The following is a 14,799-nucleotide window of genomic DNA, read 5'->3' on the forward strand; positions in this document are numbered from 1 at the left end:
ATCTGGGCACGTCTGAAGTTTGCTAGAGAGCATTTGGATGTTCTGGAAGAGTACTGGGAGAATGTCTTATGGTCAGATGAAACCAAAGTAGAACTGTTTGGTACAAACTCAACCTGTTGTGTTTGGAGGAGAGTGAATGCTGAGTTGCATCCAAAGAACACCATATCAACTGTGAAGCATGGGGGTGGCAACATCATGCTTTGGGGCTGTTTCTCTGCAAAGGGACTAGGAAGACTGGTCTGTGTACATGAAAGAATGAATGGGGCAGTGCAAACCTTCCATCAGCAAGGGCACTGAAGATGAAATGTGGCTGGGTCTTTCAGCATGACAATGATCCCAAGCACACTGCCAGGGCAACAAAGGAGTGGCTTCGTAAGAAGCATTTCAAGGTCCTGGAGTGGCCTAGCCAGTCTCCAGATCTCAACCCCATAGAAAACATCACTGCTCTAGAGGAGATCTGCATGGAGGAATGGGCCAACATACCAGCAACGGTGTGTGCCAACCTTGTGAAGACTTACAGAAAACGTTTGACCTCTGCCATTGCAAACAAACAATATATAACAAAGTATTGAGATGAACTTTTGTTATTGACCAAATACTTATTTTCCACCATTATTTGCAAATAAATTCTTTAAAAATCAGACAATGTGATTTTCAGAATTTTTTTTCTCATTTTGTCTCTCATAGTTGAGGTCTACCTATGATATCAATTACAGGCCTCTCTCATCTATTTAAGTTGCACAATTGGTGACTGACTAAATAATTTTTTCCCCACTGTGTGTGTGTGTGTGTGTGTGTATATATATATATATATATATATATATATATATATATATATATATATATATATATATATATACACATACATACATACACACACATACATATATAGATATATATATATATATATATATATATATATATATATATATATAGAGAGAGAGAGAGAGAGAGAGAGAAGCACAGTGGGAATGACGGCACACTGCTAGAATATGAAGCACATTGCAGAAGAAACACAGCATGGCAACTGTCAACACCTGCCTGCGCTCTTCCTCATCAGCAATGAGGTTATTTGGAGCTTGGGGGGAGCTAATCAGGTCAGATGTCTGGTCTCTCGCTCACATTTGCTTTTTCTTTCTCACCTTCTTGAGCTGATTCTCCAGTTTAATGCACTCCTCCTTCTTCTGCTCGAGATTAATCTCGAGGCTCTTGAGCTTGGAGTCCTTCTTCAAGCCAGAGGAGGCCAGAGATGAGGCGTGTTCCTTCAGATCCAACAGAGACGTCTAGTGTGAAGAGAACGAAAGAAAAAAGGGAACAAGGCTTTTAAGTCGGCAAATCAACAAAGGAAAAAACATAATAGAATTAACTTCAATTCAATGTTGTCACCATACTAATGCAGGGTTGTACATCGGTAAGACATACAGTAGTGCAAGGACAATAGACAGCAACAAAGACAATGAATACAATATAAATATAAAAATATACAAACTCAAATATGTGAATTTGTAAATGTGTGCATGAAGGGTGGGTGATGAAGGTCCTAACTAAAGTTACTATACTAATGATAAAATGGAATAAATATGTAGAGCTGTGATGTCCGTGCATGTGTACACATAAACAGCAATAAATCTAGAGAAGATTAATCCAAGCTAACAATACAAAATCAAACATAAAATGTAAATATATGTGTATCAGCTGAGTGAAATATCAGTATAACATCTGAGGTCCTGACTTATGAAAAAAATATTTATATATTTCCAGAATTACTGAATGGCAACAGGGAGCTGAAATCCAACATATCCAAATGTTTGAATGGCGTTTAAACCTGGTTGAAATAAATCTGGACCAACGTCGCAAAGATGGCCACCCCCTTCGAAAACACTTTTTTAGAATAATCAAAAAATGTGTTTAGATTATTACTCATTGAAAAAAATAAATAAATAAAATAACAGATTCTAAATAATACCTTATTTAAGCTGCAACCCTAATTTATTTATTTATTTTTGTCCTTTAGTGCGAGATGATTCTTTACATCAAAATGCACTACAGGAAAGTCACAATGTCACAATGTGGCATAACCAGAAAGGAATTGGAAGTAATGAACAGACCTAGGTTCCAAGTGTATAGATCTAGGTTCTAGTTGGCATGTTGTAGTTTTTACAGTCAATGCTTCATTAAAGATTTGGGTTGAATATTACTGTATATTATGACCAGTTTACTGGACACTAATGCCCTGCTGTGTTCATGATGTAGCTAATAAAAAGGGCAGTGGTGTTGTGAAATACAGTGTTATTGTTCTGTTAGCCAGCTGCATTTGTGAAGAAACATCAGCATCTAAGCTCTAAGGGGAAAAAAACTATTTGCTCTTCAGCAGTTTGAGGCAATTGTCCAGTGCTTCAGACATGCAGTTTGCACATAGCTATTTAGGGTAGATTACACTTTTACTACATAATCCCGAATATAAACACCAGATACCAAACACGCCCTGACTATTCGACTCCACTTGGAGGAAAAACCTGGCAACCACTCCTTTAATATGCACAGCACTGACCAAGAGCACAGACTCCTAATGCAGAGGAGAGCAAGGCCAGGGATGCTAATCAAAGCCAGTAGATTAGAGGCTGCGCTAACGTCATGCTGCAAATCCTCATTACAAGGAAACAAACTAAGCCCAAACATGTGTAAACAAGCAGCCTTAAACCTCAGCCAGCTGCCTTGCTTTGCCTTCAGTCATACCACATACGCTACGTCATGAAGGCCTGAATCCCAGTGGACATGATATGCTCTAAAATGGAAGTGTGTAAAAACTGCAGTGTGCCGACGTAAATCACACCAGCATGAACGCAGTGCTGAGTGCGCGCACTGTGCCGTACATATGCAGCACGCTCGCCTCTCTGTTTGTTAAGCTGCGTTTCGGATTCAGTGCGAGAGCTACAGCCTTCCATCCGTGAAGCCTTTCCTGCCGTTTCCGTTTTCAGCCAGAGAGGCCCACAATTTCACACTCCACTGCTGCCCGCGTACCAAAATACACACTTAATGTTCGGACAGCCGCGGCGCATTCCCGAGGCCCTCCTCTGGCGGTGGTAAAGAAAACAGGAGTGAGGGAATGAAGCGTGCACCACGTGATCAGAGAACAGGGTGAGGCTGAGGGAACTCTGAGGAGAGATCACTCCTCATACACGGCACATTCGCCGACCATCTGACAGCATCCAGTCAATGTGCAGTGTCTAATACTAAGGGAGATGGGCAGAGAAAGTAATTGTGAACAAAAAGTGAAAGAGAAAGAGTAGAAATAATGACTAAAGAGCAAGAGAGCAAGAGAGAGAAGGCTTAACAGGGCGAGAGTGGCTCTGTGGTATATGGCCCGGGGCCACTACGGCCCAGGGTTTGAGAGTTCAAATACTGAGCCAAGACGTAGCCATCAGCATCCTGAATCGGCCATCAGTGGGCCACTAGCTGCATCTCCCTTCCCTCATCACTCACAAAACCCAGAGCTTTCCTCAGAGTGTGTTGGCTGCCCGGTAGTTTGAAAAGAAGTGGTGGCTGGTTTTGCGGTGGCTGTGTGTATATATATATATATATATATATATACAGTGAGTCCAAGAAGTATTTGATCCCTTGCTGATTTTCTTTGTTTGCCCACTAATAAAGACACTATCCTTCTGCACTTTTAATGGTAGATATATTCTAACATGGAGAGACAGAATATCAAGACAAAAATCCAGAATATAATTTTAAAGAATATATTTTAATTAATTTGTATTTCAATGAGGAAAATAAGTATTTGATCCCTCTTGCCAAACACACTCAATACTTAGTGGCAAAGCCTTTGTTTGCAAGCACAGCGGTGAGACGTTTGTTGTAGTTAACCACAAGTTTAGCACACACACCAGGGGGAATTTTGGCCCACTCTTCTTTGCAGATCCTCTCTAAATCATGAAGGTTGGTGGGCTGTCGCTTGGCAACTCTGACCTTCAGCTCCCTCCATAGATTTTCGATCGGATTGAGGTCTGGCGACTGGCTGGGCCACTCCATGACCTTAATGTGATTTTTCTTGAGCCAATCCTTTGTTGCCTTTGCTGTATGTTTAGGGTCGTTATCATGTTGGAAGACCCAACCACGGCCCATTTTCAGATCCCTGGCAGAGGGGAGGAGGTTGTCCCTCAGGATTGTGCGGTACATGGCTCCATCCATCTTCCCAGTGATGCGGTGAAGTAGCCCTGTACCCTTGGCAGAGAAACACCCCCAAAACATTATGCTTCCACCTCCATGCTTGACGGTGGGCACAGTGTTCTTGGGGTCATAGGCAGCATTTTTCTTCCTCCACACATGGCGGGTGGAGTTGAGGCCAAAAAGTTCAATTTTGGTCTCGTCTGACCACAAAACCTTCTCCCAATAACTTGGTTCATCTTTCAAATGATCATTGGCATACTTGAGGCGCGCCTCCACATGTGCTCTCTTCAGCAGGGGTACCTTTCGGGCACTGCAGGATGTGAATCCATTGTTGCGCAAAGTGTTGCCAATTGTTTCCTTGCAAACTGTGGTCCCAGCTGCCTTCAGGTCATTTGCTAACTCCTGCCGAGTGGTTGCAGGACGATTTCTGACTGTTCTCAGCATCATTGCCACCCCACGAGGCGAAATCTTCTTTGGAGCACCGGGCCGAGGTCTGTTGATTGTCATGTTATACTCTTTAAACTTTCTGATAATTGCACCAATAGTTGTTACTTTCACATCCAACACCTTACTAATCTTTTTGTAGCCCATTCCAGCTTTGTGAAGGTCAACAATTCTGACTCTGAGGTCCTGTGACAGCTCTTTGGTTTTACCCATGTTGGAGACTTGAAATCTGTGTGATCTGTCTGATTCTGTGGACAGGTGTTTTTCACACAAGTGATTAGTGAGAACAGGTGGCTTCAGGTCAGGTAACAAGTTGATTGGGAGTGTCTAACTGGTCTGTAAAAGCCAGAACTGCTAATGAATACTAAGGGATCAAATACTTATTTCACTCCATGAAATACAAATCAATTAATATATATTCCTTAGATTTATTTTCTGGATTTTCTTTTTAATATTCTGTCTCTCCATGTAAGAATACATCTACCATTAAAAGTATAGAATGATCATGTCTTTATTAGTGGGCCAACGAAGAAAATCAGCAAGGGATCAAATACTTCTTGGACTCACTGTATATATATATATATATATATATATATATATATATATATATATATATATATATATATATATATATGCTCTGGGTCATCAGCTCCGCCACACCAGCCAACAGACACCTTGCTTTACACTGTTTTGTGAGTGACAAGGGAAGAGAGAGGCAGCTGGTGGCCCACTGATGGCCGATTCAGGATGCTGATGGCTACAGCATGGCTCAGTATTTGAACTCACAACCCCTGGGCCATTAAATGTACGTATGTACGTATGTATGAGAGGAGGAGAGAGAACGGGAGGGCAAAGGACAAAGTGAGGCAGAAAGGCAGAAACAAAAAGCAAAAGAGGGTGAAAGAAAAATAAAAGCAAGGGGAAAAGAGAGAGGATGTGGGAGCAACAGAGAGAGCAGGGAGAAAAAATAAATAAATAAATAAATAAAAAGAGAGAGAGTGAGGGGCAAGGATAGAGTGAGCGCAAGAGAGGTATGTAGAGAGTAGGTCAAGTGGTCTGAGTGATACAGACAAAATTTTATATTAAAATTGTATTACTGTACAGTGAAAATGTGATTTGGCTCAATAAGTATTAAACATCGATCCTCTCTGTAATTCTTTTTGGTTCCCTCAAGGGGACACATGTGGCAACAGGGTTTTCCTGTCGTTACAAGAGCTTCAGGTGCTTTTTAACCTTCTAGCTTCCTCTCATTTATTTACAACTCCGCTTGGAGCAGTATTCCCAAATACTATCCTTTAATAGGCTTGTGAATAACAAATACTCTGGTCATATCAAACATCAAGCTTTTCAAAGCATATGGTCTAATTTAAGTCAAATGCCAAAAAATCTGGCTCATTTTGTTATAAGTAGGAATTTTACATTTCAAATTTTACCACATTTTCGTCCCAATTTAGAAGGTCAATACCCAATCCCTGTTCATGCCCCCCTGTTCATGCCCCCCCCATCATTAGCAATGCCCCCAAAACTAAGAGAGTAAAGACTGGCTACTATATTAATCTAGATAAAGGTCTAAACTTTAATTCTGTATAGATATGTACATGGATTTCAGCATGAGGAGATATTCAGACCTTGCGAAGTTTCAGAACGAGAGAAGGGTGGAGAGGGTGAGAGAGAGGGTGTGCTGGAGTAGAGGACAGAGGCTGAGGGTGCTGATGGACGGAGAAAAGGAGAGATGGAGTGGGGAAGTGGTTTTGGTGTGTTGCTGCCACTCCTGATGCAGACAGCGGAGAGGAATGTGGGGATCACAGAGCACAAGAAAAACACGAATAATAAACTACCCACAGAAGAATAGCTCTGCTAAGCATAGCATCCGTACGTTTCGCTGACCGTGTGCATGTGCGCTCACTAAAGCCTTGCTTATATATAGACTTTAGAAACAGTGGGTCTTGTCTTACGGCAGTGGGCAAGGGGCAGAGTGGCTGATGAGGGACAGAAAGAGAGAAAAGAAAGAAAGTAAGTGAACGAGACAGCAGAGCTGAGGACAGCAAGAGAAATGAGCAGTAGCTTTGGAGCAGGGGGCAGTCCCCTCACATGTAGAATCTGCCATTTATCTTCCTGTCTCTTTCTCTCTCGTGTGCGAACACACACACACACACACACACACACACACACACACACACACACACACACACACACACACACACACACAGAGCGAGGTCTGACAGTGGTCAGATCCAGCCTGTCTGTTTTCATCACTCTGCTGTTCCTCTGAGGCTGTACGGATGGCTGCAGAAGCGGAGCATGTCTGCGTCAGCAGCAGACTGATGGCACTTTCACACAGCAGTTTCAACCACACTTCAACCACAACAGTTAGAGAAGAAGGCATACACTACCATTGCAGTGTATCACGGTTTTCAATAATAGATTTTCAGTAGGGGGTGATGAAAAATTGCACTCAGATTCACAATACTGAGTTCACGATTTAATATTTACAATATTTTTACAAAATTAAAATTTGGTCTTTGACAATAATTACGTTATTAACTACACTTACATTATATGGACATGATCTCGATCATTTTAGCTGACCTAGATATTGCCCATTGTGTTTACCTGCGTATATTTGAGTCAGTCTGCTCTCTAGGCCAAACTCTCTTGGAGACTAGCTAAAGGCCGCCAGCAGACAGCGGCATCTACGGTGTAGGAAAAGAGTGCAGTGCAGTGACTAATACATCAACAATGCGCCTCCATACACACAGATGGGAACTGCCACAGATAGCAGTGCAACAGATCACCCTTTCTCCCACCCTCCCTACCTCCCTCCCTCCATACACATGTGACTTTTACACCGTTTTATCAAGTGATACGCAGATATTTGCAACTTGCGGCCCATTCTGACCATAATATCATATATATTCTCAACTACTTCTGACCCAGTTTATCGTCAAAAAACTGTATAATTAAAATAATTGGAACGGTGCCCATGAATGGAAAACTATATTTACTTTGGAATATGCTTAAAAGAATGTAGCCCTGTCATCAATAACCCAGTGCTCTGAGCTACCACTGCCGCTGCAATGATGCTGGTATAATGTAACTTCATATGTAAGACATAAAAAGGAAAATCACATCTAGAATCGTCAACTGAATTCTAAAAATAATTCCACAACAACCGCCAAAGCTGGAGAGCTTGGAAAATGAAGGCTAAACGTGTCTTAGAATGTATTTATTCAGTATCTAAAGTGGCTCTTTGATGTAGGAATAGTCCAGCTGCAGTTCTACACTATTAAAATGAACCAAGCCTGATTTGCTTTTTGTGGAGAGCTTGGTGTAAAAAATCCACTGCTGTGTTTTACTATGTTGCGGCTTTAGGTGTGGAAAGGTTTCCGCTGGTGGGCTGGGTGTAAGTAAATGTTTTACAGGTCTGTTTTGGGTTTAGCAGTAGCACACACAACACATCGTTTCAGCATCGGCAGTGATATGTGCGCATGTGCAGGACATCGCAGTCACATCGCAGGATGTGCAATGTCAGGTGTCACGTTATATAAAACATGTCATGCTACAGCTACACTGTTCTCATTTGTCATGACGCATCTACCTGAGGCAGACTTTATCTGCCCAATATCATTCATTTTACTCCAATCTCAGATACAGAGTTTGTTGTTAATATCATGATATCATGCTGGATCACTGGTTTCTGGTGACGTGTGGTGAAACCCTATATTTTTAATATATATTGCAGCTATGTAATCGCAGTGCAGGGAAAAAAAACAACAACAACAATATTGCAATGTCAATATTTTTCCCCAATATCATGCAACCCTATTTTGCAGAACTTGCTCTTCAATGAAGAACCATTGTTTGAGGCTCACTGTATGTAACCTTTATGTACTGGACTCTCATTATTCAACTATGCCAAGATAAACACAGTATTTCCAGTCTAGGGTATCTTTAATATCTAGGTCATAAGGTTGTTTTAAAATTAGTGATCGAATAATCCAAAAGAAGGCATTTCATATATTATATATATTACACACACGCACACACAACCCTTTTGGGTGTCTAGTTTGCAATATTTCAGTCTACCCCACATATAACATCAACCTTTTGTCTATATCTGGCCTCAGATCAGCATCCTCTGCATCTCACTCCTCCCTGCTTAGAAACGCCTGTCTGCGTTACCTGCTATCGGCTTTGCCAGCACAGAGCTGTTTGTCAGTCAGCCAGCGCAGGCGCCCTTCTATCAATCAGAGAAACAGCCTGTCAGGGAAGATGAGGCACGAACAGGCCCTCACCAAACAAGTTTCTGGAAGGTTCAGTCAGCCGCAGCTCACAGAGTTGTGTTTGGCCATACAATACTGAGAGACAGTTGAATGTTTAAACGCTGTCCGATGTGGTTGGCCAGACTGACGTGCGCACGCAATCACTGTGATCCGTCAGAGTGTGTGTGTGTGTGTCTCCGAGTGCCTCACCTCACGATCCGACAGGTCTCCCTGCAGCAAGCTGATTTTCTCTTTCAGCTCCTTCAGCTCCTTCTTGTTGTTTTCCAGCTCCTCGCCCTTTTCCCTCTCGTCTCGGTCTCTCTGCTCCTTCAGACGCTCGATAATGCGCTCCTGCACACGTAAACAAACAAAACACCAACAACCACCCAGTTAACTCACATAACCAAGCAGAAAAACACTGTGAAAGGGTGGGAAAATCATTTCACTCAACTGACTTTTTTTTTTTTTTTTTTTTAATACATGTGGTGATGGACAGACTTTGTTGCCTAAATACAGAAGCATTTCCATATGTAGTCTTTCTTTTAGCAATTGACCTGTCCTCACCCCACCCACCATCACCACAACAACTGTGGTGTGGTTTGACAAGCTGTACAGAACAGGGGCCATAAACTCATTTAACACACCAAGTTTAAAGGCACTATGTAATACTTTTCAGTTTACAGTTTAACCCATTTATGCCCATACTGGATTTTGCTTTTCTACAGCTATTCATGGAGCTTTACTGAACACAGATCTAAAACAAACAAAAAACCCTACGTTTGGCTAGAGTATCCAGTATTCCTAAAAAAAATAATTTCTTTACTAAAAAGAACAAGGCAATCAAGGTCATAAGTGAAGTATTTACTTTCAACCTTAATTCCAGGGGTTTATCAAAAATAGTGCCTTCAAATTTTAGGAATTTCAGCTAATCTTTCCATTTTCACAGGCTCAAAAGTATCTGGAACACACTAATAATTCTAAATATTATAAATAAGTATTTTTAAAGTATATTTTATTTATTAAAATCCCCCCAGTTAGATGCTTAAGTTGCTGATTGTTTGTGGGATGTTCTGCCTCCAGTTTTGCCTTCAGTAAATGAAAAGCTGCTCAACTGGCCATTTAAAACATTATTTGGTTAGCCTTAAAATCTTTTGTGGTTTCTTTTGGGTCATTATCCTGTCCTGTCCATTTTGCTGCATTTGACCTGAGCAGAATTGATGATCAGCTGTCACAATTAATAACCACCAGTGACCCAGTTCCAATGGCAGCCATACATGTCAATGCCACAACAGTGCCTTCACCATATTTGACAGATGATGTGGTATGTTTCAGATCACGAACCCTTTCTTTTTTTCCATACTCTTTGTTTCCATAATCTTGGTTTCATCTGTCAATAGAATCTTCCAGAACGGATTTCTGTTTTTGAGTGTCCAGTGGCTTGCATCTTGAGGTAAACCCCTTTGTTTGTACATTCATGAAGGCATCTTCTGATTGTAGACCTGTGCATGCTATGCCTACCTCCTAAGCGTTCTTGACTTGCCTAGATGTTGCCTAGAAGGGTTTATTTTTTTTCCTCACAGAAGAATCTGTCTTCATCCACTTTAGTTATCTTCCATGGTCTTCAAAGCCTTTTGGTGTAGCTTAGCTCGTTCTTTTCAAAAATGAACCAATTTGTTGTTCACCCCTAATGTTTCAGCTTTCTGTGTGATACGTTTGCTTTGTTTTTCAGCCTTATGTTGGCCTCCTTCACTTGTGTCGATTTGTCACTAAACCACATAAAATTATTCATGAACTGGTACCAAACAACTTAACACTTCTGAATCGGCTCCAGACCCTTTTATCTCTTGATACGTCATCAAGAAGAGGACAGGCCACCCCGGCTGTGAAGCGGCTTATATACCTGTGTAACAGGTTACTGTGTAAAAACAACAAAAATTCTGAAATGGTTTTGAAGCTAAAAGTCTTTCAATCACAGTATTTCGTTAAAGATTCTAGCAATTTCACGGTACATCACAGTATTCTCATTTGTTTACATATTGTTCAAAATTTGCCAGTAAAATTAAGTTAATGCTACTCTAGAATCCTATTAGAAACAGTAGGCCTATCTTTTCAGGTTAACAGTGGCTTTCTTCACTACTGATACACATACTGAACAACCAAAATGTAAATATTAAGTGACGAATATTTATATATAAACAGAACTAATATATATATATATATATATATATATATATATATATATATATATATATATATATTAAAGAGGCAATAATTACCGCATTCCTTTAAACAGCTTTTGAAAGTCTATGAACTGAACATTTCTTACTCCAAAAAGCCTTTCGTTATATTATTGGAGCATGTTCAAAATGCTTGGCACCCTGTAAAGTTTTTCTGCGACGATGTTGCTGCCCTCGTCCTTCATACCTCTCACTGGCTAGCAGGATCACGCTAGTCTTAAGTTAGAAAGGTGTTTAGTCAGCATAGACATGGCAGCAAGTGTGACTTTGGGTAGCCAACCTTTCTTGATTGCTTATCTGCTGCTTATCTTTATAGCTTTGTGCTCATCTGTGGGCAGCACGGACTGGTACTGGATACCCGCTCCGCGTCCACTGCACAGCTTGTACGGCACATGTGCGCGCATGTTCAGCATGAAGCAGTCCGGGGACAAATCAGGTAGCGGCACTCCTGTCACTAGTAACACAATGTTAAGCGCTTGAGCTTAGATCGATGGATCTAAAATACGCAGCACTACATTTCGTTACACATTTTAAACGTTATACCGAATGAACAGTCATCCCAGACCTCCCAGACATACCAGATATACCAAAATATATCATACACTCATTAAATGTAACGGGTAGATATATATAAAAAAAAAAAAAACAACAAAAGAAAAACAAGCTATAAGCTGTTTGTTGTGAAAAACTATTAACTGTACTGCCATGCCAATAAAATCTAAGCCATTTCAAAAACACCACTGTTACAGCAGACTGAAAAAGAACAGCACAGTGGGCCAAGCTCATAAGATTCCCACACCGTTTGAGTCTATATGAGGGAGAGCAAGCGAGCGAGCGAGCGAGAGAGAGAGAGAGAAAAAGAGAGTGAAAGAAAGAGAATGACCTCGATTCATTAATCTCACACGTGTGTCAACTTTGGCCAGGCACTGCGGGCAAAGCCACAACACGGTGTTTTCGGAAACTAGAATGAACTTAGTGCAGCAGAAATGAGTCAGATGCGATTCCGTCCATTCCACCCAAAGAAATGACTCTCAGGGGTGAAAGACCACCACACTATATACACACACTAATAACACGTCCCAAAAAAACCCTTTATTATCAGGAGTGTGAATGTGTGTGAGAGGGAGGAAAAAAAAAAGAATGGCAGACACAGAGGGGAAAGAGGGCGGGGGTAGTGAATGTAATAACGCTGAAACAGTAAGAGGTTTGAAGCAGGCTTTTTTGGCAGAGGTTGCCGCCGATGGCCTGTGAAAGCGGCCGCTGGAATCGGAGAGAGCGCGCCTCCGGCCTCCGGCACCTTCACACCCGTGCCGTCCAAAACTCACACAGCGAGCGGACGAACTGGACATTAATAACACACTGCTTTTTCAAGCCTGCTCTGCTTTTCTCGCCGTGGAGGCCATATTTCACTCCCCCGAGCTGCCGCTGCTGGCTTAGTCACACCGTCCTGTGCATGACTGTTCTTCTACTGCGCCAGCCGTGTCCCACTCTGCACTTCTAACACACAACACATACAGAGACACAGGAAAGACAGAACGAGAGACAGACAGACAGACAGTAGAGGGATACAGAGAGAACGAGAGAGAAACAAAAAGTGGGGAAGAAGGAAGAAAGAAAGAGACAGATGAGAGAGACAGAAAGACAAGAGAGCCAGACAGAGAGAGAGACATACACACAGAGAGAAAGCGAGAAAAGGAGAGAGAGAGAGAGAGAGAGAGAGAGAGAGAGAGAGAGAGAGAGAGAGAGAGAGAGAGAAAGCCAAACAGAGAGAAAGTGTGTGTGTTTGTCTGGAAGATGGACTCGGGGTTAACGAGTGTGTTGGACTCAGACTAGGGCGTGTGAAAGGGTCGATGCTTGTATGTCTAAGAAGGGTGGGATCCGGTCCGTGTAAAAGTGATGGTAAGACGTTACGGTGGGAGAGACTGAATCTGAGCATGTGGGTGTGCGGGGTATCACTTTAAGTATTTTTAGGGGTGTGTATGTATGTGCGTGCGTGTGTGTGTGTGTGTGTGTGTGTGTGTGTGTGTGTGTGTGTGTGTGCACACGCGAGCGCGTGATGTATAACCTCAACACAGAGGCTTGCTTGTGAGAGTTGTTGCTGTAATGGAGCCGGTCTGAAGTGCCACCCTCTCTCTCCAGGTCTTTCTCACTCTAGACAGCTGACGAACTCAATTTCCGGGCCGAAGCCACAGCGGCGCTGCTCATGGATGAGGGCAAGAGGAGGCCCAAACCTCGGAGCGTGAGGGTATGTGAAAGAGGCAGGGCAGAGGAGAAGAAAGCACCGGACCAGTGGATCGCGAGCCAGACCACGGATACATAAGACAATGCTAATAACCTCCAGAGTTAAAACTCATTCATATTCATCAGGCAGAGCTGGCAGGCGCAAGAGCCGCGGGAGTGACCCATGGGCTACCAATACTCGACGGGGCCATCCTGCTGAGGCCGGCCTTAGCTTTAAATTCCAACCCGTGCAACAGCACTTGGATATGTAGAACCACTGAGGTGGATTCTGTCCTCATTCGTGAGGGATGACGGGCATTTTTTTGGTTTGAAAGAACAGGAGCCAGCAGGGTGACAGACACATGAGGTAAGGATTCAAACAGCGATTTTGTAAATGAGTCAGTGGACAACCCAATCCAGCCACAGGCAATGCCTGATAGCTAGGGGTGGTCAATATAACACAGTGTGCTTTTCAAAGTATTATTGGGAGCAAAAATAGATTTAGAACAAGCATATATTGCTATATAATGACACTTAACTGAGGTTGCAGCCTTCAGAAACTTCTGAAATCTGCAGTCTAGAATTAACCTAACTTGAACTGCAATCTAGAGTCTTCCAGACATGAAATAAATGCAGTATGTGGCCTTCTAAATGTATAAGACCCTCAGTCTATAGCTTTCCAAACATCAAAAAACTGCAGTTTACAGTCTTCTGAACGTAAAAAAAGGTACTTCAGTCACAAACTGCAGCCTAGGGCATTCCGAACATCACAAACAGCAGCCTAGAGTATTCCAAACATCACAGACAGCAGCCTAGAGTATTCCAAACATCACAAACAGCAGCCTAGAGTATACCAAACATCACAAACAGCAGCCTAGAGTATTCCAAACATCACAAACAGCAGCCTAGAGTATTCCAAACATCACAAACAGCAGCCTAGAGTATACCGAACATCACAAACAGCAGCCTAGAGTATACCGAACATCACAAACAGCAGCCTAGAGTATACCAAACATCACAAACAGCAGCCTAGAGTATACCGAACATCACAAACAGCAGCCTAGAGTATTCCAAACATCACAGACAGCAGCCTAGAGTATTCCAAACATCACAAACAGCAGCCTAGAGTATACCAAACATCACAAACAGCAGCCTAGAGTATTCCAAACATCACAAACAGCAGCCTAGAGTATTCCAAACATCACAAACAGCAGCCTAGAGTATACCGAACATCACAAACAGCAGCCTAGAGTATACCGAACATCACAAACAGCAGCCTAGAGTATACCGAACATCACAAACAGCAGCCTAGAGTATTCCCAAACATCACAAACAGCAGCCTAGAGTATACCAAACATCACAAACAGCAGCCTAGAGTATACCAAACATCACAAACAGCAGCCTAGAGTATTCCCAACATCACAAACAGCAGCCTAGAGTATTCCCAACATCACAAACAGCAG

General features: G+C 42.2%; 1 protein-coding gene across 10 annotated transcripts in view; it reads right to left on the reverse strand.

Annotated features, from left to right (window-relative positions):
- erc1b (ELKS/RAB6-interacting/CAST family member 1b) overlaps positions 1-14,799 on the reverse strand; it is a 276,578-nt gene that overhangs the window by 185,575 nt on the left and 76,204 nt on the right. For all 10 annotated transcript variants that reach the window (XM_072672916.1, XM_072672915.1, XM_072672914.1 and 7 more), the window contains exons 9-10: positions 9,090-9,230; positions 1,143-1,283 (exon numbers count right to left, since the gene is read on the reverse strand). In XM_072672916.1, coding sequence (XP_072529017.1) covers positions 1,143-1,283; positions 9,090-9,230 — 282 coding nt within the window. The remainder of the gene's footprint in view (positions 1-1,142; positions 1,284-9,089; positions 9,231-14,799) is intronic.

The sequence above is a fragment of the Salminus brasiliensis genome, chromosome 2 (genome assembly GCF_030463535.1).
Source record: "Salminus brasiliensis chromosome 2, fSalBra1.hap2, whole genome shotgun sequence".
Taxonomy (NCBI): domain Eukaryota; kingdom Metazoa; phylum Chordata; class Actinopteri; order Characiformes; family Bryconidae; genus Salminus; species Salminus brasiliensis.